Consider the following 26,336-nt stretch of genomic DNA (forward strand, 5'->3'; position numbering starts at 1 on the left):
GGCCATTTTTGTTTGTTTGTTTGTTTGAGATGGAGTCTTGCTCTGTTGCCCAGGCTAGAGGGCAGTGGCATAATCTCGGCTCACTGCAACCTCCACCTCCCAGGTTCAAGTGATTCTCCTGCCCCAGCCTCCCAAGTAGCTGGGATTGCAGCCGCGTGCACCGCACCTGGCTAATTTTTGTATTTTTAGTAGAGACGGGGTTTCACCATCTTGGCCAGGCTGGTCTCAAACTCCTGACCTGCCTCAGCCTCCCAAAGTGCTGGGATTACAGGTGTGAGCCACTGCACCCGGCCTAATTTTTTTTGTATTTTCAGTAGAGATGGAGTTTCACTATGTTGGCCAGGCTGGTCTCGATCTCCTGACCTCATGATCCACCTGCCTTGGCCTCCCATTCTTTTTATATTTTTGTAATTTCTTTCTGGCTTAACTCTATTGTGGTAATAGAAAATACACTATATGATTGCAATCATTTAAAATGTGTTGTGACTTGCTTAACGATCCATTATATGGTCAACTTCGATAAGTACTGCAGGTACATTCGAATATGCATACTAACACCTATGGCTGCATCATTCTATATGACATGTAGGTTCAGTTTGCTAATGATTTGTTCAAATCTTCTATATCCTTATTAACTTTTTTGGTCTGTTTGTTCTATCACTGACTGAAAGAGGGATGTTAAAAATCACCCAGTCAGGCACAGTGGCTCATGCCTGTAATCTCAGCACTTTGTGGGGCTAAGGTGGGAGGATCACCCAAGCCTAGGCATTTGAGAACAGCCTGGACAACATAGTGGAACCGTGCCTCTATAAAATATTTTAAAAATTAGCTGGCTGAGCTAGCATGCACCTGTAATCCAAGCTTCTTGGGAGGGTGAGTTGGGAGAATTGCTTGAGCCCAGAGAGGTGGAGGCTGCAGTGAGCCTGTTTGTGTCACTGCATTCCAGCCCGGGCAACAGAGTGAGACCCTGTCTCTTTTTTTTTTATTTTTTTAATTTTTTAGATGGAGTCTCGCTCTGTCGCCCAGGCTGGAGTGCAGCGGCCGGATCTCCGCTCACTGCAAGCTCCGCCTCCCGGGTTTACACCATTCTCCTGCCTCAGCCTCCGGAGTAGCTGGGACTACAGGCGCCCGCCACCGCGCCCGGCTAGTTTTTTGTATTTTTTAGTAGAGATGGGGTTTCACCGTGTTAGCCAGGATGGTCTCGATCTCCTGACCTCGTGATCCGCCCGTCTCGGCCTCCCAAAGTGCTGGGATTACAGGCTTGAGCCACCGTGCCCGGACTGACCCTGTCTCTTAGATGCAGTTCTATGTAGAATTACTATATCTTCTGGGTGCAGTGATCTTTTTATCATTATAAAATAATCCTCTTCATCTCTAGTAAGGTTTCTTGTCTTAAAATATTCTTGATCTGATAGTATAATTACATCAGCCTCTTTGGACTGTTGGCATAATACAGTTTTTTTCTGTCATTTTACTTTCCACCTTTCTGTGTCCTTATATGAAAAATTTTTTGTTTTTGTTTTTGAGTTTTTTTTTTTTTTTCTGAGACAGTCTCACTCTGTTGGCCAGGCAGGAGTGCAGTGGCATGATCATGACTCACTGAAGCCTTGACCTCCCAGACTCAGGTGACCCCCCTACCTTGCCCTCCTGAGTAGGTGAGACTACAGATGTGCGCCACCACACCCACATAATTTTTGTATTTTTTGTAGAGACAGAGTTTCGCCATGTTGCCCAAGCTGGTCTTGAACTCCTGGGCTCAAGCAATCCGCCTGCCTCAGCCTCCCAAAGTTTTAGGATTACAGGCATGAGCCACTGCACCTGACCTAAGATGTGACTGATTGACTGATTGATTGATTGATTGATTGATTGATTTAGAGACGGAGTCTCACTCTATCCCCAGGCTGGAGTGCAGTGGCACGATCTCAGCTCACTGCAACCTCCACCTCCCAGGTTCATGCCATTCTCCTTTCTCAGCCTCCCGAGTAGCTGGGACTACAGGCACGTGCCACCACGCCCAGCTAATTTTTTGTATTTTTAGTAGAGATGGGGTTTCACTGTCTTAGCCAGGATGGTCTCAAACTCCTGACCTCGTGATCTGCCTGGATTGGCCTCCCAAAGTGCTACAATTACAGGCATGAGCCACCGTGCCCGGCCTGAGCATTTTTATTTTGAACTTATGTTCAAAATTACCTATGTTTTTCTTCGACTTCCTCCTACTTGGTTTTGTAGAGCTTTCTGAATAAAAATCTTAGTAAATTTTGAACAAAATTTCACCCATAATCTCCTCAAATACTGATTCTGCCCCATTCCGTCTCTTCTCCCATTCTAGAACTCCACTGATGTATAAGTTGGGCTGTTTTACTGAGTTTCAGATCTCTTACTTTTTTTTTTTTTCTTCTGTTTTCTATCCTTTTCTCTTCAAGCTTCAATCTAGGTATTTTCAACAGACTTTATCTTCCATATTACTAATCCTCTCTTTAGCTTTGTGTAATCTGCTGCTAAACTCATCTATACATTCTTTTTTTTTTTTTGAGACGGAGTCTTGCTCTGTCACCCAGGTTGGAATGCAGTGGCGCGATCTCGGCTCACTGCAACTTCCTCCTCCCAGGTTCAAGCGCCCAGGTTCAAGTGATTCTCCCACGTCAGCCTCCTGAGTAGCTAGGATTACAGGCGTATGCCACCATGTCTGACTAATTTTTGTATTTTTAGTAGAAACAGAGTTTTACCATGTTGGCTAGACTGGTTTTGAACTCCTGGCCTTAAGTTATCTGCCCACCTTGGCCTCCCAAAGTGCTGGTATTACAGGCGTGAGCCACTGCATCTGGCTGATCACAGCTATTTTAAAGTCCAAGTAGTTTGATAACTTCAATATCTAAATCACCTGTAAATCTGTTTTTTTTGTCTATTTTTTTTCTGTCTCTTATTATGCTTGGTAATGTTTTTCCTTTTTTTTTTTTGAGAAGGAGTCACTCTGTCATCCAGTCTGGAGTGCAGTGGTGTGAACTCAGCTCACCGCAACCTGTCTCCCAGGTTCAAGTGATTCTCCTGCCTCAGCCTCCCAAGCAGCTGGAATTACAGGCATGCACCACCATGCCTAATTTTTGTACTTTTAGTAGAGACAGGGTTTCACTACGTTGCTCTGGTTGGTCTTGAACTCCTGACCTCAGGTGATCCACCAGCCTCGGCCTCCCAAAGTACTGGGATTACAGGTGTGAGCCACCATGCCCAGTCAATGATTAGCAATGTTTTATTGAATGACAGATATTGTGTATGAAAAACTACAGCAGCTCAGATGAGTGTATTTTATTCTGAAAAAGATTTCTTTAAGCTGGTAATTACAATATAGTTGTTTCACTTTAGGGACTGAGCTAATTTGAAGCTGGATTTAGTCTTCGTAAAACTAGTCTATATTGGTCTATCCTTACTCCTAGAGTGTAGTCCTTCAGAAGTTCCAGCCTAAAGGCAAGCCCTTTACCAAAGCCTTGCCATTTTGGCTGGTCCTGCACTCAAATTTTTATTTCCCCAGCACCCTGAGACTGCCAATAGCTCTGCTGAACTTCTTGGTCTCTAGCCAGTCAATTTCTGTTCTGCTTCTCTGCCTGTGTCACTTACAAATTGGTAAATGCTTCAAGGACAAAGCAGCTCAGACTGTTCGTATTACTTTTTGTACTTTCCCCTCTGGGATCTTAGTCCCTGGAGTCCTGGCTATCTTGGTACTTTCCAATGCCTTCCAGCAGATGTGGTTTTTTTCTTTTTTTCATAGTCATCCTACTTTTCTAGTTGTTCTTGGAAGGTAGGTTGATCTGCTACTGCAAACCCATTCACCAATCCACCAGAACCAGAAGGGAAGTGTATGACTTGGTTTTAGTGAGCCCATGCTGATGACTCAGGAGCACCTCTTCCCAACACTAAACCATATGCACGAATGTGTCCGATAACATTATAGAGGTTACTGACAGGCTTTTTAGTGAGAACAAGTTAGCATGGTAGAAAGAACAAAGACTCTGGTGTCAGATTCGCATTTAAATCTAGGTTCCAGACAGCTCCGGTGGCTCACACCTGCAATCACAACACTTTAGGAGGCCGAGGTGGGAGGATCACTTGAGGCCAGGAGGTTGAGACCATCCTGGGCAACAAAGTGAGACCCCCATCTCTATGAAAAAAAAAAAAAAAAATTAGCTGGGAGTGGTAGCATGCATCTGTAGTCCCACAGATTTGGTTTGTTTTTATTTTTGTTTTTTGAGTCATGGTTTTACTCTGTTGCCCAGGCTGGGGTGCAGAGGTATAATCATGGCTCACTGCAGCTTAGACCTTCCAGTATCAAGCGATCCTCCTACCTCAGCGACCTGAGTAACTAGAACGACAGGCACATGCCACCACAACCAGCTATTTTTTTTTTTTTTTCCCCTGGGGGAAGAGACAGAGTCTCACTATGTTGCCCAGGCTTGTCTTAAACTCCTAGGCTCAAGCAATCCTCCCACCTTGTCCTCCCAAAGTGCTAGGATTACAGACATGAGCCACCGTGCCTGGCCTCAATTTGACAAATTTTGACCTATGTGTACATTCATAAAACCATTACAATCAAGAAAGTGAACATATCCATCATTCCCAAGTTTATTAATTTTAATGCTCATCCCAAGGAACCATCTTTGTTTCAGTGATTTTCACTATTAGTTTTGTTTTCTACCCTTTGTTTCTACTCAGATCTTTACTATTTCTTTTAATCTGCTTACTTTGAATATAATTTTATCTTTTCCTAGTTTCTTAAGGTAGAAGCTGTGGTTATTGACTTGAGGTCTTCTTTTCTAATATAAGCATTTGGTGCTATAAATCTCTCCCTAAGAACTACTTAGTGACATCCCACATATTTTGATGGGTTGTGTTTCATTTTCATTCATTTCAAAATACTTTCTAATTTCCTTTCTGATTTCTTCTTTGATCCATGGGTTAATTAAGAATATGTTGCCGGGCTCGGTGGCTCAAGCCTGTAATCCCAGCACTTTGGGAGGCCGAGACGGGTGGATCACGAGGTCAGGAGATTGAGACCATCCTGGCTAACACGGTAAAACCCCGTCTCTACTAAAAAATACAAAAACTAGCCAGGCGTGGTGGCGGGCACCTGTAGTCCCAGCTACTCGGGAGGCTGAGGCAGGAGAATGGCATAAACCCGGAAGGCGGAGCTTGCAGTGAGCCGAGATCCGGCCACTGCACTCCAGCCTGGGTGACAGAGCAAGACTCCGTCTCAAAAAACAAAACAAAACAAAAGAATATGTTACTGGGGGGGCCGGGCGCAGTGGCTCACGCCTATAATCCCAGCACTTTGGGAGGCCGAGACGGGCGGATCATGAGGTCAGGAGATCGAGACCATCCTGGCTAACATCCCGTCTCTACTAAAACTACAAAAAATTAGCCGGGTGCGGTGGCGGGTGCCTGTAGTCCCAGCTACACTGGAGGCTGAGGCAGGAGAATGGCGTGAACCCAGTAGGTGGAGCTTGCAGTGAGCCGAGATTGTGCCACTGCACTCCAGCCTGGGCAACAGAGCAAGATTCCGTCTCAAAAAAAAAAAAGAATATGTTACTGGGTTTCTAAATATTTGGGGATTCTCTAGATATCTTTCTTTTATTTCTTATTTAATTCAGTTGTTTCAACTGTGGTCACAGAATATATTTACTCTAACTTGAATTCTTTTAAATTTATTGAACCTTGTTTTATAGACCAGAATGTGGTCTATCTTGCAAATATTCCATGTACATTTGAAAGAATTATGTGTTTTGCTGTTGTTGGATGGAGTGTTCTATAAATGACAACGAGGTCAAGTTGGGTTTTTGTTTTTTTTTTTTTTTTGAGATGGAGTCTAGCTTTGCTGCCCAGGCTGGAACGCAGTGGCACTATCTCGGGTCACTGCAACCTCCGCCTCCCAGGTTCAAGCGATTCTCCTGCCTCAGCCTCCCAAGTAGCTGTGATTATAGGTGCATACCACCACACCCAGCTAATTTTTGTATTTTTAGCAGAGACAGGGTTTCATCATGGTCAGGCTGGTCTCAAACTCCTGACCTCAAGTGATCCACCCGTCTTGGCCTCCCAAAGTGCTAAGATTACAGGCATGAGCCACCACGTCCAGCCCAAGTTGGTTGTTATTCAAGTCTTTTATATACTTGCTGATTTTCTGTCTGCTTGTACTACCAGTCATTGAGAAAGGTATATTGAAATCTCTGTAATTGTGGATCTATTTCTCCTTGTAGTTCTATCAGTCTTTACTTCATCTATTTTGAAGCTCTGTAATTTGGTACATAAACATTTGTGATCTCTATCTTTTTTTATCACTATGAAATGTATTTTATCCCTGGTGATACCCTTGGCTCTGAAATTTGTTTCTTTTTTTACTAACTTATTGTCTGTTTCTCTCAGAAGTATAAGCACCATGAAACCAGGAACTGTGTCTTGTTTTGTATCCCTAATACCTAGCAGAGTAGCTGGCACTTAGTGAATATTTAACAAATCTTTACTAAAAGAAAGAGAGAAGGGAGGGAAGGATTGTAATGCATATGCTGATAGAGGTAGACACTAGGAATAAGTGATAAGAAGGGGACAGCACCTGTTATGAAGACAATATATCATAATGAGTAAAATAAACACAGAGGCAATTTCAAGAGTATGACATGAGCCAGGAAAAGGATAAGCATAAGATTCTTTGGAAGACTAAGGTGATGAGAGACAGCTTTCTTTTTTTTTTTTTTTTTTTTTGAGATGGAGTCTCGCTCTGTCGCCCAGTCTGGAGTGCAGTGGCATGATCTCGGCTCACTGTAAGCTCCACCTCCCAGGTTCACACCATTCTCCTGCCTCAGCTTCCTGAATAGCTGGGACTACAGGCGCCCGCCACCACGCCTGGCTAATTTTTTGTATTTTTAGTAGAAACGGGGTTTTACCATATTGGCCAGGCTGGTCTTGAACTCCCAACCTTGTGATCCGCCCACCTCGGCCTCCCGGCCGCCTGGCCCTTTGTGCTTATTAAGAGTCTCTTGGCCGGGCACAGTGGCTCAAGCCTGTAATCCTAGCACTTTGGGAGGTCGAGGCAGGTGGATCACCTGAGGTCAAGAGTTCAAGAGCAACCTGGCCAAGGTGGCAAAACCCTGTCTCTACTAAAAATACAAAAATTAGCTGGGCATGGTGGCACACGCCTATAACTCCAGCTACTTGGGATGCTGAGGTAGGAGAATCACTTGAATCCAGGGTGGGGTAGGGGGGTGGGGGGTTGCAGAGGTTGCAATGAGCCAAGATGGAGCCACTTCACTCCACCTAGGCAAAAGGGTAAAACTCTGTCTCAAAAAAAAAAAATTTTTTTTTTAAAAGTCTCTTAAGTTGTTCCTAACCTGTTTCTGCCAGTTCTTGTTATTGCAGTTTGATTAGATATTAACAGAGAGATAAAAATTGAAATGCAAAAGACAGTTGCTATTTCTATGAGGACCAAGTTGAATGCTTTTGAAAGATTAGATAGAAGAGCCAAGAAACAAAAAACAAACAAAAAAAACTGTTCTCAAAGTACATATGAGAGAGATAACTATAAAAATTAAGGCCAGCTGGGCGCGGTGGCTCACGCCTGTAATCCCAGCACTTTGGGAGGCCAAGGCAGGCAGATCACAAGGTCAGGAGTTCGAGACCAGCCTGGCCAATATGGTGAAACCCCGTCTCTACTAAAAATACAAAAATTAGCTGGGCATGGTGGTGCGTACCTGTGGTCCCAGCTGCTCGGGAGGCTGAGGCAGAGGAGTCGCTTGAACCTGGGAGGTGGAGGTTGCAGTGAGCCGAGATTGCGCCATTGCACTCCAGCCTGGGTGACAGAACGAGACTCTGTCTCAAAGAAAAAAAAAATTAAGACCAAGCACAGTGGCTCATGCCTGTAATCCCAACACTTTCGGAGGCCAAGACAGGAGGATGACTTGAGTGCAGGAGTTCAAGACCAGCCTGGGCAACATAGCAAGACCCCATCTCTACAAAGAAATTTTTAAAAATTAGCCAGCTGTGGTGGTGCACATCTGTAGTCCCAGCTACTCAGGAGGCTGAGGTGAGAGGATTGCTTAAGTCCAGGAGGTTGAGGCTGTAGTGAGCCGTGATCATGCCACTACATTCCAGCCTGGGTGACAGAGCAAGACCCTGTCTTTAAAAAACAATTAGAAGGTACACTGTCAAATTTAGAAAACTTCTTTAAAATGATATGGCCAATAAGAATGGAAAGGGCAGCCAGGCGCGGTGGCTCACACCTGTAATCCCAGCACCTTGGGAGGCCAACACAGGTGGATCACGACGTCAGGAGATTGAGACCATCCTGGCTAACACGGTGAAACCCCGTCTCTACTAAAACTACAAAAAAAATTAGCCGGGCATGGTCGCGGGCACCTGTGGTCCCAGCTACTCGGGAGGCTGAGGCAGGAGAATGGGGTGAACCCGGGAGGCAGAGCTTGCAGTGAGCGGAGATCGCGCCACTGCCCTCCAGCCTGAGCGACAGAGCGAGACTCAATCTCAAAAAAAAAAAAAAAAAAGAATGGCAAGGGTATGCCTCTACGCCCTTTTATCCTGAGGTCAATGGTGAACATTCAAAGGTGCCAAGCAAGAGTGACAAAAACAGATTCACATTTTAGAAAGATGGCTCTGACTACAGAATAGAGTAAATGAGCAAGACTGAATGCAGAAAGACCTGTCAGGAAGCTGTTGCTGTAAACAAGAGATAATCTGGACCTAATTAAGAGTGTTTTTACTATTCCTTTTTCTTTTTTTTTTTTTTTTGAGATGGAGTCTCACCCTGTGGCCCAGGCCGGAGTGCAATGGTGCAGTCTTGGCTCACTGCAAACTCTGCCTCCCAGCTTCAAACAATTCTGCCTCAGCCTCCCAAATAGCTGGGATTACAGGCACCTGCCACCACACCCAGCTGGTTTTTGTATGTTTAGTAGAACCGGGTTTTACATTGGCCAGGCTGGTCTTGAACTCCTGACCTCGTGATCTGCCTGTTTCGGCCTCCCAAAGTGCTGGGATTACAGGTGTAAGCCACTGCATCTGGCCTGTTTTTACTATTCTTTTTTTTTTTTTTTTTTTTGAGACAGAGTCTCGCTCTGTCGCCCAGGCTGGAGTGCAGTGGCCGGATCTCAGCTCACTGCAAGTTCCGCCTCCTGGGTTCACGCCATTCTCCCGCCTCAGCCTCCCGAGTAGCTGGGACCACAGGCGCCCGCCACCTCGCCCGGCTAATTTTTTGTTTTTTTTAGTAGAGACGGGGTTTCACCGTGTTAGCCAGGATGGTCTCGATCTCCTGACCTCGTGATCCGCCCATCTCGGCCTCCCAAAGTGCTGGGATTACAGGCTTGAGCCACTGCGCCCGGCCTACTATTCTTAAGAGCTAATTTTATTTAAAATTAGCATGGTGGTGCACACTTGTGGTCCCTGCTACTCAGGAGGCTCAAGTAGGAGGATCGCTTGAGCCCAGGAGGTCGAGACTGCAGTGAACCGTGATTGTCACTGCACTCTAGCCTGGGTGACAGAGTAAGACCCTGTCAAAAAAAAAAAAAAAAAAGGTAATTTTATCTGTTAAGTAAGCTTTTGTGAGCTTTCTAAGAAAACAACATTACTGCCAGGCACGGTGGCTCACGCTTGTAATCCCAGCACTTTGGGAGGCCAAGGAGGGCGGATCACGAGGTCAGCAGATCGAGACCATCCTGGCTAACACGGTGAAACCCCGTCTCTACTAAAAATACAAAAAAAAATTAGCTGGGCATGGTGGTGGGTGCCTGTAGTCTCAGCTACTTGGGAGGCTGAGGTGGGAGAATGGCATGAACCCAGGAGGCAGAGCTTGCAGCGAGCCGAGATCGCACCACTGCACTCCAGCCTGGGAGACAAAGTGAGACTCCGTCTCAAAAAAAAAAAAAAAAAGAAAACAACATTACTGCCATAGTTTTCATGGGAAACCATATTCCAAACAACATATTACATGCTAATTAGCATACAACCTATTTGTGGACTAAGGACTGTTTGCAACTTATTTGCCATTACAAATGGTAACTTCTACAGAAGCCTCATCTGCAGTTACAATCTTAATCTGGATCATTTCCATTCCAATTGCAAAACCTGTTTCTTATGCAGAGAACATCTAAAAACAGGCTGTTTCTAAATACGATTGTCAAGAATACATCTTTTTAAATGTTTGTACAAAACAGAGGTTAGGCTTTGGTATCTGTGACTGTAAACTACTCTCAGTACCCAGAAAAGAAAATAAGAACACTTACTTCATGAAATACTGCTCCAGAATATGGAGATACTCCCAAGTCCAACAGTGAAAGGCCTTCAACCACTGAAAAATAAGACATACAAGTTCACTCAGACTAAGCAGGCAGCTATAGACCAAATTGTTAGATACCCCCAGAACCAAAACGGGCCTCACTGAGTTTATCTAACCCCCTTTACCTCATCTCCAGCGAGTGGCTTTAAGTCTTGAACATTTCTGATGATGGGAAACTCTCTTTCATGGACAGCATCGTTTTGCATTATGGGCAGCACTCATTATAAGACAGTTTTATGTTAAACTATCTGCTTCCTTCTAGTTCTTTGTAACTCTCACCCACTCTCAAAAATGTCTCATTTATGCATAATCTTCCCCATTCCAAAGCACAATAAGATAACAAATTAGAAGCTGGTGAGAAATGTTGCCATAGTGTGAGGAAATGGGCAGTCACTCTCATATGCTGCTCATTTGAGTGACATTTGTATTAACTTTTCAGTAGGGCAATAGGTGCTTTTTAAGTGTGTGCCTTCTGACCCAGATATGGTACTTCTTAGGGCAGTTTATCCTAGGGAAATAACTTGACAAGTGCCCAAAAAGGTATGTTCCTTACAGTGCTCAGAGTACTGAACAATTAGAAATAATCTGAATGCCCATTAATGAAGATTTATTTAAATGAATTATGATATAATATGTATCTCTATATAATGGAATACTTTATACTTAAAATTATACTATGTTATAAATAATAAATAAATAAGTGGAAGAGAAAGGAGAGCTTTTCTCTACAGAGAATTCTAAGGATCAAATGTAGAAAGAACAATGAAACAGAAAATCACCACTTGGCATACTCCATGCATAGTAATAATCACAAAAGGCAAGTATCATCAATGGATGCTAAAATTCGTGGGCAAAAATATGAGAAATAGAATATTTGCAAGGGGAAAAATAATTTTACATGGGTGGTGGCTCACACCTGTAATCCCAGCACTTTGGGAGACTGAGGCAGGCGGATCACGTGAGGTCAGCAGTTCAAGACCAGCCTGGCCAACATGGCAAAATCCTGTCTCCATTAAAAATACAAAAATTAGCCAGGCATGGTGGCACGCACTTGTAATCCCAGCTACTTGGGAGGCTGTGGCAGGAGAATCACTTGAACCTGGGAGGCGGAGGTTGCAGTGAGCCGAGATTGTGCCACTGCACTCCAGCCTGGGCAACGGAGTGACACTCCTTCTCAAAAAAAAAAAAAAACAAAAAAAGCATAACCTCAGTCTAATTGTGAGAAAACATCAGGCAGACCCAAATGGAGACATAAAATAACTGGCAAGTACTCTTAAAAATATTAAGCCTATATATACCTACTAGGTACCAACAAGAATTAAATTAAAAACTTTTTAAATGTTAAGTCTGAGGAAGTATCCCAGATTAGAAGAGACTAAGGCGACAAAACAACTAAGTGCAAAGTGGAATCACAGGTTGGATATTGGACTAGAAATGGACATTAGTGGGGCAAAGTGATAAAATTCTAATAAGGCCTGTAATTAGTTAATAGCATCGTATCAATGTTAATTTTCTGGTTTAGGTCATTGCACTATGGTGATGTAGAATGTTAACGTTAGAAGCTGAATGAAAGGTAAACAGGAACTCTATCTACAATTCTTGCAACTTTTTTGAAAATCTAAAATTATTTCAAAATTAAGAGTTAAAATTAAAAAGTATATTAGAGATCTATATTTACTGAAGAAAAGCAGTCCATAAAATATTCTTAAATGAAAAGTAGGTCAAAACACAGCATGTAAAATATAAGAGGTTTTTTTGGTGATTTTTTTACAAATGAGTATTTTAGCAATTTCTCTTGGTTTTTATTTATTTTCCTTTTCAAATTTTTTGGGGGTTGAGGGGGTACATGTCCATGTTTGTTACACGGGTAAATTGCATGTCATAGAGGTTTGGAGTGCAGATAATCTCATTGTCCAGGTAATAAGCACAGTACCTGATAGGTAGCTTTTCCAACTTCACCCTCCTCCCACCCTCCACCCTCAAGTAGGCCCAGGTATCTACTGTTACTGTCTTTGTGTCCACGTGTACTCAGTGTTCAGCTTCCACTTATAAGTGAGAATATGCTGTATTTGGTTTCCTGTTCTTGCATTAATTTCCTTAGGATAATGTCTCCAGCTCTATCCATGTTGGTTCAAAGGACATGATCTCATTCCTTTCTTTGTTTATGCTGCATAGTGTTCCATGGTGTATATGTACCACATTTTCTTTATCTAGTCCACCATTGATGGGCATTCAGGTTAATTCTATGTCTTTGCTATTGTGAATACTGCTGTGATGAACATACACATGCATGCATCTTTAGGGTAGAATGATTTCTATTCCTTTAGGTATATACCTAGTAATGGCATTGCCGGGTCGAATGGCAGTTCTGTTTTAGGATCTTTGAGAAACCTTCAAACTGCTTTCCACAGTGGCTGAATTACTTTACATTCCCACCACCAGTGTATAAGTGTTTCCTTTTCGAGCCGGGCGCGGTGGCTCACGCCTGTAATCCCAGCACTTTGGGAGGCCGAGGCGGGCGGATCACAAGGTCAGGAGATCGAGACCACGGTGAAACCCCGTCTCTACTAAAAATACAAAAAAATTAGCCGGGCGCGGTTGTGGGCGCCTGTAGTCCCAGCTACTCGGGAGGCTGAGGCAGGAGAATGGCGTGAACCCGGGAGGCGGAGCTTGCAGTGAGCTGAGATCCGGCCACTGCACTCCAGCCTGGGCGGCAGAGCGAGACTCCGTCTCAAAAAAAAAAAAAAAAAAAAAAAAGTGTTTCCTTTTCTCCACACCCTTGCCAGCATCTATTATTTTTTGACTTTTTAATAATGGTCATTCTGACTGGTATGAGATAGTATCTCGGCCGGGCGCGGTGGCTCAAGCCTGTAATCCCAGCACTTTGAGAGGCCGAGACGGGTGGATCACGAGGTCAGGAGATCGAGACCATCCTGGCTAACACGGTGAAACCCCGTCTCTACTAAAAAATACAAAAAAAGCTAGCCGGGCAAGGTGGCGGGCACCTGTAGTCCCAGCTACTCGGGAGGCTGAGGCAGGAGAATGGTGTGAACCTGGGAGGCGGAGCTTGCAGTGAGCTGAGATCCCGCCACTGCACTCCAGCCTGGGCGACAGAGCGAGACTCCGTCTCAAAAAAAAAAAAAAGAGATAGTATCTCATTGTGCTTTAGATTTGCATTTCTCTAATGACTAATTATGTTGAGCATTTTTTCATATGCTTGTTGGCCACTTGTATGTCTTCTTTTGAGAAGTGTCTGTTCATGTCCTTTGCCCCCCGCCAACTGTTTTTCCAAGACAGGATCTGGCTCTATTGCCCAGGTTGAAGTACAGTGGCATGATCAGGGCTCACTGCAGCCTTGACCTCTCAGGTTCAATAGATCCTCCCATCGCAGCCTCTCGAGTAGTTGGGACTTCAGGTGTGCATCACCATGCCTGGCTAATTTTTGTATTTTTTGTAGAGACAGGGTTTCGCCATGTTACTTGGGCTGGTCTCAAACTCCTGGGCTCAAGCAATCTTCCTGCCTCAGCCTCCCAAAGTGCTGGAATTACAGTGGTGCTGGAATTACAGGTGTGAGCCACCATGCCCAGCCCTTTGCTTTTTTTTTTTTTTTTTTTGAGAGAGTCTCAGTCTGTCACCAAGGCTGGAGTGCAGTGGTGTGATCTTGGCTCACTGCAACCTCTGCCTCCTGGGTTCAAGCAATTCTCCTGACTCAACCACTGAGTAGCTAGGATTACAGGTGCCTGCCACCAGACCAGTTAATTTTTATATTTTTAGTGGAGTCAGTGTTTTACTATGTTGACCAGGCTAGTCTCGAACTCCTGACCTCAAGTGATCTGCCTGCCTCAGCTTCTCAAAATTGCATAGTTTTTAATAGGTTTGTAGAGTTTTATCTTAAACTTTTATAAGCATTCATTTAATTATCTGAAAGACAGAGAATGAACATGTAATCAATGAGAAATGCCTGGAAAAATAAATATTTAAATGTTCACAATGGCATTTCTAGGTGACAAGATTACAGAAGATGCTTGATTTTTTTTCATCTTCCTTTTCTAAATATTTAGCAATGAGGATGTATTATTTTATAATTATTCAAAAGAAATAGTTTTTGTTTTTGTTTTGGAGACAGGGTCTCACTCTGTCATCCAGACTGGAGTACAGGGGTACAAACATGGTTTACTGCAGCCTCAACCTCCTGGGTACAAGCGATCATCCCACCTCAGCCTCCCAAGTAGCTGAGAACACAGGCCCACGCCACCACACCCAGCTAAATTTTTTTTTGGTAGAGACAGTGTCTTGCCATGTTGCTCAGGCTGGTCTTGAACACCTGGACTCAAGCAGTCTTCCCACCTTGGCCTCCAAAAGTGGTGGGACCACAGGCATGCGCCACTGCACCCAGCTACTTTCTATTTTTGAATCATGTGACTGAGTTACCTATTAAAAAATAGGTAGACAGGGGTTCAAAGAGTTCGAGATCAGCCTGGGCAACATAAGGAGACCTTGTCTCTACAAAAAAACAAAAATTAGCTGGGGCGTGGTGATGTGTGCCTGTGGTCCCAGCTACTTCGGAGGCTGAAGTGGGAAGATCAACTGAGCCCAGGAGGTCAAAGCTGCAGCGAGTCATGATCATGCTACCGCACTCCAGTCTGGGTGACAGAGGGAAACCCTGTATCAAATAAACAAAAACAGAGAGAAAAGAAAAGAAAAAAGACCACTACATATTCGTAAGGAGTGGGCTGCAATTACAACTTTAAACTTTATAGGACTACCCTAAAGAAGGAAACCTAATCAATTTTATAATTCATGGTGGCCATAAAATAAAACAAAGTATATTGCTCAAGACCATTGTAACTGGTCCTTATACTGGAACCAAAAGGAAACCTCCTCAAGGAGCTGCATAAAGAGGTTGCTGTGTAACAGCTATTAAATCCTTCACTAACAGCTTTACTGGAGACCCAAGGAGACGACTCATCAGGTCACATCACAAGGCATTTCTCACCCTTAGCCAATGGCATCCTACCACAGAGCAGTAAAAAAGCAACTCTATGGGGGACCAGTATGAGGCTGTCCAGGCACATCACTCCACTTGTCTGGTTTAATCCAGATGGAAATTTATGAGTACATAGCTAGAGGACAGACTGCACAACTTTTAGGCAATTGCCTAAAACGTAATTCATCTCAGATATGCTTTTGCTAGATACTGTATATCAGTGGATTTGTTAGTGTATTCTCTAGCAAATGCCTGGAGTGTGGTTCTGCTAATTGATGATTAAGTATGGCATCACATTACTTAATTGATAACTGATCTGGGCAAAGGGTCAGGTTACATAAACCATGTAAAACATTTTTTGTCTTTCTTTTTTGAGACTCACTCTGTTGCCTGGGCTGGAGTATAATGGTAATGGTGTGATCATAGCTCATTGCAGCCTCAACCTTCCAGGCTCAAGTGATCCTCCCACCCCAGCCTCCCGAGTAACTGGGACTATAGGTGCATGCCACCACACCCAGCTAATTTTTAATTTTTGTTGTAGAAACAGGCTCTTGCTGTATTGCCCAGGCTGGTAAAAACATTTTTTAAAACCCTACTATTTACTACAATATTAAAAAGTTGGCCGGGCGTGGTGGCTCAAGCCTGTAATCCCAGCACTTTGGGAGACCCAGGCGGGTGGATCACCTGAGGTCAAGTGTTCAAGACCAGCCTGGTCAACGTGGTGAAACCCCATCTCTACTAAAAATACAAAAAATTAGCCGGGTGTGGTGGTGGGCGCCTATAATCCCAGCTACTCAGGAGGTTGAGGTAGGAGAATCGCTTGAACCTGGGAGGTGGAGGTTGCAGTGACCCCAGAAGGGGTCCTACTTTACTATTTTTAAATGCCTGTCTTTTAGGCTTTATATAATCAGCTGCTTTAAAAAACATGAGCCGAGATCATGCCACTGCACCCCAGCCTGGGCAACAGGGCAAGACCCCATCTCAAAAAAAAAAAAAAATATATATATATATATATATATATATATCCCATTTAAGGTACACTTTGAAGAAAAGTAATGCTTACAGATGTTGTACCTTCCCTCCCAAAAGGTACAAATAATCATGCTGATTTAGTCAGATCCAGATAATGAGTGGTTAACAAATCTCTCTCTCTCTCTCTAGCCCTGACACTGGCCTCAAGCTCCAGACCTAAACCTGTGAGTATTGTACTATCACATTATACACACATGAAACACTACTATGTCCTTTCTGATTCATCTATTTCAGCCCATGTCAGCACTATTTTTCCTATTATCTCAACTCAAAACCTTAGAATTCACCTTTTTGGCTTTCATTATCGTGTTGAGCTTCAACATGGATTATCTCATTGAACGGGATACATAATTTCCTATTTTACAGATGGAAATACTGATGTTAGAATTCATACGACTTGGCCGGGCACAGTGGCTCACGCCTGTAATCCCAGCACTTTGGGAGGCCAAGGTGGGCGGATCACGAGGTCAGGAGATTGAGACCAGCCTGGCCAATATGGTGAAACCCCGTGTCTACTAAAAACACAAAAATTAGCCAGGCATGGTGGCACGTGCCTGTAGTCCCAGCTACTTGGGAGGCTGAGGCAGAAGAATCACTTGAACCTGGGATGCGGAGGTTGCAGTGAGCCGGGATCACACTACACTCCAGCCTGGGCAAGAGACCAAGACTCCATCTCAAAAAAACAACAACAAAAAAAGCCGGGCGTAGTGGCTCACACCTGTAATCCCAGCACTTTGGGAGGCCAAGGCGGGCGGCTCACCTGAGGTCAGGAGTTTAAGATCAGATTGGCCAACAAGGTGAAACCCATCTCTACTAAAAATACAAAAATTAGCTGGGCATGGTGGTGAGCACCTGTAATCCCAGCTACCCAGGAGGCTGAGACAAGATAATCGCTTGAACCTGGGAGGCGGAGGGTGCAGTGAGCCAAGATCGTGCCATTGCACTCTAGCCTCAGCAACAAGAGCAAAATTCTGTCTCAAAAAAAAAAAAAAAAAGAATTCATATAGCTTATAATTTGCAGAGCTAGAGACAGTCAAACCTTTTCTGACATTCCAGACGCTGTGTTCTTAATCAACAAACAACATTGTCTCATCTTGGAATCCTTCACCTGTCTATCCTGTAAGTAACCTCCTGTAAGTAACCAGATCCTATGCTTTCTTCTCTTCCCCATTTATTCAACAGTAACTACACACCTACTCTATGCCAGACATAAAAGAATTCAGGAATGAATAAAACAGAGTCCTTCAAGGAGCTCATAAGGTAGTGGAAAAGGCCAGGTGTGGTAGCTTATGCCTATAATCCCAGCACTTTGGAAGGCCAAGGTGGGCGAATCACTTAAGCCCAGGAGTTTGAGACCAGCCTAGGCAACAAGGTGAAACCCCATCTCTTCAAAAAATACAAAATAACAGTAATAAGTGGGGTTGGTGGTACATGCCTGTAGTCCCAGCTACCAGCTACTTGGGAGGCTAAGGAGGGAGGATCTCCTGAGCCCAAGAGGTCATGGCTGCAGTGAGCCGTGATCACTGCACTCCAGCCTGTCAGAGTGAGACCCTGTCTCTTAAAAAAAAAAAAAAAAGAGAGAGAGAGAGAGAGGCTGGGCGCGGTAGCTCATACCTATAATCCCAGCACTTTGGGAAGCAGAGGTAGGCGGATCGCCTGAAGTCGGGAGTTCGAGACCAGCCTGACCAACACGGAGAAACCCCATCTCTACTAAAAATACAAAATCAGCCGGGCATGGTGGTGCATGCTTGTAATCCCAGCTGCCCAAGAGGCTGAGGCAGAAGAATCGCTTGAACCCAGGAGGCAGAGGTTATGGTGAGCCGAGATCGTGCCATTGCACTCCAGCCAGGGCAACAAGGGCGAAACTCCGTCTCAAAAAAAAAAAAAAGAGAGAGAGAGAGAGAGAAAATGTGGAAAAACCGGATATAAACAAGTAATTATGAGATGAGAAATGCTCCTAATAGGGAGTAGAGGAAGAAGGGCCTAATACTGCCTCAGGTCTTCAGTTATCCAGAAGAAAACAGGAACCAAATGGCTTCGATTTAGTTCAACAAAAAAATAATATGCAGAGGTAACAAATGCAAAGTCTTACAATCTCAGACATGAATTACTACTATCTTTATTCCCATTCCCCAAGTAGGAAACCTGGGCAAATTAACTTCTCTAAATTTCAGTTCCCTCATCTGCAAAAGGGGGAAAATAACACCATCTATCACATAGAAATAAAAGTGAGGACTAAATGAGAAAAGGTATATAAAATGTTACCATTTTTTAGAAACCTCAACTCTATTCATAAAACACCCATTCATTATGCCATTCCCCATGCCAACATTTCTATAGGATAACATCAAAGCTTTAGCCTTGGCCAGCTGCCATTGCTCACGCCTGAAATCTCAGCACTCCGGGAGGCCAAGTGAGACTGCCTGAGTCCAGGAGTTCCAGACCAGCCTGGGCAACATAGCAAGACCCTGTTTCTAAACAAAAAGCAAAACCAAAAACAAAAAAAAACTTTAGCATTTAAAGGACACAAAGGGGACTTCTGGGGTGCTGCTACTGTTGCTTGAAGTAGGTGCTGGCTACATGAGTGAATACAGTTTGTAAAAATTCATTGAACTCTACACTTAATATGTATTGTATGTATATTGTACTTCAGTTTAAAATAAAATTTTATTTTTTTTCTTGTTTAATTCATCAAACTCTGGCCTAAACCTAGCTTCCACCCCATTACTCCCCTACTTTGGACATTTCACATCTTTGAACGTTTCTTCATCCCATTTACTTTCTGCTACCTGGAACTACCCTTTTCTCTAATCTCCCTTCCAAAACCCTACATCCTTCAAGAGTCAGCTCAAATCCCACATTCTTAGGAAAACTGGAAAGAGAGGGGATAGTTTATTCAGGGTCAAAATACTAAGGAAGGAACTGGGTGGACACAGAAAGTACACTTTTCATAAATTATTATAACGATTTGTCTCCCTCACTAGCCTGTTCAGTTATTTCAGCCCAACTTCTGTTTCTCGCTGTAGGCGTTAGTATAAAACAATGTTTGATGAGGAACTTAGTAAGGAACAGTAACAAAAACTGCCCTGCAAGTCCCAGACTGAGAAGAGACGTCTAAAGCACATGCACACTCTCCTCGCTTAAGCAAAATTGGTCCCCTCATCCCGGACCCCCTCACACATCACCTCTCACCCCAGGGAGCACCCCCTCGCGATCCCGCCCCAAATCCCAAACTCCTCTGCAAACCGCGCTGCACAAGCACCTCCTCCTCTTATTCCAACCCTTCCACAGACCACACTCCGTCGGCTCAGGGCACTGAATGGGACACGCCCCCTCAGATCCCCACCACTAGGTGGTCCGGCCCCCAGGGCCCAAACCTCAAGACACCATCTCCACGCCCGCTCCCCTCACCAGCCCCGCCCTCAGGCCCCGCCCTCCCCGAGTACCCCACGAGAGGGTCAGTTCTCTAGGAACCGCGCGCTGGCGGTCACTGCCCCCGCCTCCCATTCACAGAGGCCGCGGGAGGGCAGGCGGGGCCTGACCGTCTGCTCGAGCCAGTGACCTCACCTCTCTTCCAAGAGCTCAGCGGGGACACCACCTCCACCCGCTCGGAAATGAACTCGGCCAGACTGGAGCGGAACAAGGCCGCCCGCACTGTCACAGCCACCACCAGCACCAGGGCCAAGGGAGCCGCCATGATAACTGGGGCGGGCGCGCGGGCGATGAGGGAAGGCGAGGTGGAAGAGCCTCGCGACCTGCGCGCCACTCTCTGTAGTTCCGCGCGCGACCGCGCGCCGCCGCTGCCACCGGAGCGGCCAGACGTGGAGACTACAACTCCCAGAAAGCCTTACGGCGAGGCGGGCCGGAGCGACGGAAAGCGGGTGCCTCAAGCTGCGTGCAGAGGGTGGGGCGAAACCTTCTCGGATCGCAGGTGCGTTGTGAAACGGCGTCGCTGTAGCGGGGCTGAAACGCTGCTGAAAGTAGAGGCGGAAGTAGTCGACTTCCCGGGATTGTGAGATACTTTTAAACAGATGTTAATTTCACTCTTGCGTGTATGTTTTCAATGCCAAAATTTTTATTTTTATTTTTATTTTTTTTGAGACTGAGTCTCGCTCTGTTGTCCAGGCTGGAGTGCAGTGGCGTGATCTCGGCTCACTGCAACCTCCACCTCCTAAATAGCTGGGATTACAGGCGCCCACCACCACGCGCGGTTAGTTGTTTTTTTTTTTTTTTTTTTTTTTTTTTGAGTAGATATGGGGTTTCATCATGTTGGCCAGGCTGATCTCGAACTCCTGACCTCAGGGGATCCGCCCGCCTCGGCCTCCCAAAATGCTGGGATTACAGGCGTGAGCCACCGCGCCGGCCTCTCTCTCTCTTTTTTTATTTTTTATTTTTTAAGAGACAGGGTCTCACTCTGACAGGCTGGAGTGCCACGATCACAGCTCACTGCAGCCATGACCTCTCGGGCTCAGGAGATCCTCCCTCCTCAGCCTCCCAAGTAGCTGGGACTACAGGCATGTACCACCAACCCCACTTCTTCTTCTTCCTATTATTATTATTATTATTATTTTGTATTTTTACTAGAGGTGGGGTTTCACCATGTTGGCCAGGCTGGTCTGGAACTCCTGACCTCAGATGATCTGTCCGTCTTGGCCTCCCAATATGCTGGGATTACAGGTGTGAGCCACCGCGCCCGGCCCAAAATGTTTATCTTTTATGTTTGGTGGTTTTTTGCTTTTGAGACAGGGTCTCAGTCGCCCAGGCTGGGGTGCAGTGGCTCAATCTCGGCTCACTGCATCCTGGACCTCCCAGGCTCCAGAGTAGCTGGGACCACAGGTACGCACCACCATGCTTGGCTAAGTTTTTGTACTTTACTTAGTGGAGACGGGGTTTTGCCGTGTTACCCAGGCTGGTAACTTTTTATGTTTTTAAAGAGTGTTAAATGTGTATTTTTTTTTTCCTGGCAGTTGTTTGTTAAATGCCAACTATTTTCCAGGCACTATGTTAGGTTCTACAGATACGTTTGGGGGTAGTAGACTGATTTATTAGCTCTGCAACCTTCAACAAGTCGCTTAACCCTTCTGTGCTGAAAAAGGTGCTGATTGTAGGCTCACTAGGGACGGTTGAGGAAGGCTTAGAATCTTTTTTTTTTTTTTTTGGAAACGGAGTTTCACTCTTGTTGCCCAGGTTGGAGTGCAATGGCACGATCTCAGCTCACTGCAACCTCCGCTTCCCAGGTTCAAGCTATTCTCCTGCGTCAACCTCCCAAGTAGCTGAGATTACAGGCAAGCGCCACCACCCCTGGCTAATTTTTTGTAATTTTAATAGAGATAGGGTTTTTCTCCATGTTGGTCAGGCTGGTCTCGAACTCCCGACTTCAGGCGATCCGCCTGCCTAGGCCTCCCAAAGTGCTGGGATTACAGGCTTGTGTTGTTGTGCCCGGCCAGAAGGCTTAGAAATTTTGCCAGTCACTTTTAAACACAACCATTTTTGAAAATTAACATATATAAACCTACAGTTAAATAACTTATATTGAAAACAAGGGAATACATATTCAACACTTCACTTTCTAATTTTTTTACCACACTTTTGTTTTATATGTGCTTTTGACATTATTTACCACCACTGTATCAGTATGGCAAATACTATATCTTTCTCTTCCCAAATGGTGGTGTTCAGTTTCCTCCGGTTGATAGATTGAAAATCCCTCCTGATGCAAGTGTTTACACCACAGGAATCAGCAAACACTAGAAATCAGGGGTTTGGGGTTTGGAGAGCCCATTAATAAGCATTAAGCAGCACACTTCATTAATTAATGTATAGTAAGTGCTTAAATATTAGCAATAATAATATTAAATATGCAAGGAAATTTCATATTTATGAAGAAAATGAAACAGGCTGGGTGTGGTGGCTCATGCCTGTAATCCCAGCACTTTGGAAGGCTGAGGTGGCCGGATGACTTGAGGTCAGGAGTTCGAAACCAGCCTGGCCAACATGGTGAAACCCCGTCTCTACTAAAATTACAAAAATTAGCCAGGCATGGTGGCCTGTGCCTATAGTCCCAGCTACTCAGGAGGCTGAGGCAAGAGAATCAATTGAACCTGGGAGGCGGAGGCTATAGTGAGCCAAGATAGTGCCATTGTACTCCAGCCTGGGTGACAGAGGCAGACTCTGTCGAAGGAAAGAAGGAAAGGAGGAAGGGAGGGAGTGAGGGAGGGAGGGGAAGAGTATATGATTGAGAATAACTACTGGTGTAATAATAAGGGTGGTAACACTAGACAAAGTGATCAGGGAAGACTCTACAAAGAGATGATTTGAGCTGAGACCTAAAGGATGAGAAATTGATCAGAGCTTCCAAGCAGAAGGAACGGACTGAGTGGAGAGAGGGCAAGGTATGTGTGAGGATCAGAAAGAAAACAAGTATGACTCAAGTGGAGAGAACAGAAGAAGCTGTGGATGGCCGGGCGCGGTGGCTCAAGCCTGTAATCCCAGCACTTTGGGAGGCCGAGACGGGCGGATCACGAGGTCAGGAGTTCGAGACCATCCTGGCTAACACGGTGAAACCCCGTCTCTACTAAAAAATACAAAAAACTAGCCGGGCGAGGTGGTGGGCGCCTGTAGTCCCGGCTACTCGGGAGGCTGAGGCAGGAGAATGGTGTAAAAACCCGGGAGGCGGAGCTTGCAGTGAGCTGAGATCCGGCCACTGCACTCCAGCCTGGGCGACACAGCGAGACTCCGTCTCAAAAAAAAAAAAAAAAAAAAAAAAAAAGAAGAAGCTGTGGATGGAAAGATGAGGGGCAATCAGATAGGGACCTATTGGCCATGGTTGAGAATTTGGGCTTTATTCAAAGTGCAATCCATATGCCACTGGAGAATTTTAAACCAGAAATGATGTGAACAGGTATACATTTTTCAAACATCTCTGTGTTCCCACAAGCCCTCTATTGGGTGTTGGGGAATATTGCAGAGACAAAATGGCACCATCTGCCTTTGCCCTTATGTAACTTGGAAAGCAGTTGAAGAGATAAAATAGTTAAATAATAACGTAAGTAAAATCACAAACCATAACTCCAGCCTGGGTGACAGCGAGACTCTGTCTCAAAAAAAAAAAAAATCACAAACCATAATGAGAGAAAGAAAAGGGGGAATCGGCCAGGCGCAGTGGCTCACGCCTATAATCCCAGCACTTTGGGAGGCCATGGCCGGAGGATCGCTTGAGTCCAGGAGTTTGAGATCAGCCTGGGTGAAACCTGTCTCTACAAAAAACATAAGAATTACCCAGGCATGGTAGTGCACGCCTGTAGTCTCAGCTACTGGGAAGGCTAAGGTGGGAGAATCACTTGAGCCTGGGAGGTTGAAGCTGCAGTGAGCCAAGATCACACTGCTGCCTTCCGGCCTGGATGACAGAGCAAGACCTTGTCTCAAAAAAAAAAGAAAAAGAAAAAAAATGGCCAGCACTTTGGGAGGCCGAGGCAGGCAGATCACCTGAGGTGAGGAGTTCGAGACCAGCCTGGCCAACATGGTGAAACCCCATCTCTACTAAAAATACAAAAAATTTAGCTGGGTGAGGTGGCAGGCACCTGTAATCCCAGCTACTTGGGAGGCTGAGACAGGAGAATCACTTGAACCCGAGGATCAGAGGTCGCAGTGAGCCGAGATCACACCACTGCACTCCAGCCGGGGCAACAGAGCAAGACTGTCTCAAAAAAAAAAAAAAAAGAAAAAGAAAAAAAGGGTAGGCCGGGCGCGGTGGCTCAAGCCTGTAATCCCAGCACTTTGGGAGGCCGAGACGGGCGGATCACAAGGTCAGGAGATCGAGACCATCCTGGCTAACATGGTGAAACCCCGTCTCTACTAAAAATACAAAAAAACCAGCCGGGCGAGGTGGCGGGCGCCTGTAGTCCCAACTACTCGGGAGGCTGAGGCAGGAGAATGGCGTAAACCCGGGAGGCGGAGCTTGCAGTGAGCTGAGATCCGGCCACTGCACTCCAGCCTGGGCGACAGAGCGAGACTCCGTCTCAAAAAAAAAAAAAAAAAAGAAAAAAAGGGGAATGGGATTCTAAAAGAATGCAAAAATCAGCCCTGGGGCTGATAGCTTTCGGACCAGTGGAAGGGGCAGAGTCTCCTTTGGGGGAGGGGATCATGAAGAAATTAGAGGGGCACTCATCCTTTGAGCCCCTGCTCTGTGCCAAGCAGTGTACCATATGCTTAACACACATGGGCTTATTTAGTCTGCACAGCCTTCCTTCTTAAATATGTAGGTTTTGGTATCTCCTTTTACATAAAAGGAGGAGATAGATATATTGCATCATCTTACAGTGGAGTGTATTACATCATAAAAAGTGGAAGTAATTGTAACACTAACCTCATAGTGAAGATTGAGCAAGGTTGTACAATGTAAAATGCTTAGCACATACCCAGTGCTCAGTAAACGTTACTTAGCTGTTACGTTATTTACATCATTCTAACAGATGACTTAAAAATTTATCTTAGGGTGAGGATTGTCTTTGGGAAAAACAGTGATTAGCCATTGTAGACAGATGTGACCCAAATCAGTAGTTCTCAAAATGAGTGTACATGAAGTATGAATAAAACCAATGGTTCTCAATAAAAAAACACAAGACCCAAATACAGAAGCTAGAATTATAAAACTCATAGAAGAAAACATAGGAGTAAACCTTTATGACTTTTAATTAGGCAATGGTACAACACCAAAAGCACAGGCAATAAAAGGAGAAATAAGTAAATTTAACTTTATCAAAATTAAAAACTTCTGTGCTCCAAAGGACACCATCAAGAAATGAAAACTGCTGGGCGCGGTGGCTCACGTCTGTAATCCCAGCACTTTGGAAGGCCAAAACAGGCAGATCACTTGAAGTCAGGAGTTCGAGACCAGCCTGGCCAACATGGTGAAACCCCATCTCTACTAAAAATATAAAAGTTAGCCAGGAATGGTGGCGGGCACCTGCAATCCCAGCTATTGGGAGGCTGAGACAGGAGAATTACTTGAACCCAGGAGCGAATGTTGCATTGAGCCAAGATGGTGCCACTACACTCCAGCCTGGGCACCAGAGCGGGACTATGTCTCAAAAAAAAAAAAAAATTTAAAGACTGGGCGCGGTGGCTCACGCCTATAATCCCAGCACTTTGGGAGGCCGAGGCTGGTGGATCGCAAGGTCAGGAGTTCAAGACCAGCCTGGCCAAGATGGTGAAACCCCCATCTCTACTAAAAATACAAAAGTTAGCCAGTCACAGTGGCAGGCACCTGTAATGCCAGCTACTTGGGAGGCTGAGGTGGGAGAATCACTTGAACCCAGTGGGTGGAGGTTGCAGTGAACCGAGATCATGCCACTGTACTGCAGCCTGGGCAACAGAGTGAGACTCCATCTCAAAGAAAAAAAACAAAAACTGGCCCAGGCCTGTAATCCCAGCACTTTGGGAGGCTGAGATGGGAGGATTACTTGAGCCCAGGAGTTCAAGACCAGCCTGAGCAACATGATAAGACCCCATCTCTACAAAAAAATTAAAAAAAAAAAAAAAAAGGCCAGGCACAGTGGTTCACACCTGTAATCCCAACACTTTGAGAGACCAAGGCAGGTGGATTGCTTGAGCTCAGGATTTGGAGACCAGCCTGGGAAACATGGTGAATCTCTGTCTCTACAAAAAAAAACAAAAATACAAAAATGAGCCAGGCATGATGGCGTGCACCTGTAGTCCCAGCTACTCGGGAGACTGAGGTGGGAGGACTGCTTGAGCCTAGGAGGCAGAGGTTTCAGTGAGCCAAGATCATGTCACTTCACTCCAGACTGGGCAACAGAGTGAGACCCTCTCAAAAAAAAAAACCCCACAGAATGGGAGAAAATTATCTACAAATCGTATATTTAAGTAGGGACTTATCCAGAATGTTTAAAGAATTCTTACAACTCAGTAATAAAAAGACAGTAATAAAAGACAAATACCCAGATGGGGAAAGGATTTGAATAGACATATCACCAA

At 45.0% G+C, this 26,336-nt stretch overlaps 1 protein-coding gene and 2 long non-coding RNA genes across 7 annotated transcripts in view; 1 reads left to right on the top strand and 2 right to left on the bottom strand.

The window, feature by feature from the left end:
* LOC144332094 (uncharacterized) overlaps positions 1-5,953 on the top strand; it is a 38,158-nt gene extending 32,205 nt beyond the window's left edge. The window contains exon 2 of the long non-coding RNA XR_013399845.1: positions 5,546-5,953. This is a non-coding gene — a long non-coding RNA (uncharacterized LOC144332094). The remainder of the gene's footprint in view (positions 1-5,545) is intronic.
* PIGU (phosphatidylinositol glycan anchor biosynthesis class U) overlaps positions 1-20,044 on the bottom strand; it is a 109,468-nt gene extending 89,424 nt beyond the window's left edge. For 4 of the 5 annotated variants that reach the window (XM_077951532.1, XM_077951534.1, XM_028828342.2 and 1 more), the window contains exons 1-2: positions 19,908-20,044; positions 10,269-10,333 (exon numbers count right to left, since the gene is read on the bottom strand). In XM_077951532.1, coding sequence (XP_077807658.1) covers positions 10,269-10,333; positions 19,908-20,037 — 195 coding nt within the window. In that variant the 5' untranslated portion in view covers positions 20,038-20,044. Of the gene's footprint in view, positions 1-7,730; positions 7,849-10,268; positions 10,334-19,907 lie in introns of all 5 variants that reach the window. The other variant, XM_077951535.1, reaches the window with a different exon arrangement.
* A 197-nt stretch (positions 20,045-20,241) lies between these two features.
* LOC144332069 (uncharacterized) lies at positions 20,242-25,581 on the bottom strand. Its single transcript, XR_013399819.1, has 2 exons — positions 24,353-25,581; positions 20,242-20,442 (listed from the first exon to the last, which is right to left on the bottom strand). It is a non-coding gene; the product is annotated as an uncharacterized LOC144332069 (long non-coding RNA).
* Between the last annotated feature and the right edge of the window lie 755 nt (positions 25,582-26,336).

This window comes from Macaca mulatta, chromosome 10, assembly GCF_049350105.2.
Source record: "Macaca mulatta isolate MMU2019108-1 chromosome 10, T2T-MMU8v2.0, whole genome shotgun sequence".
Lineage (NCBI taxonomy): Eukaryota > Metazoa > Chordata > Mammalia > Primates > Cercopithecidae > Macaca > Macaca mulatta.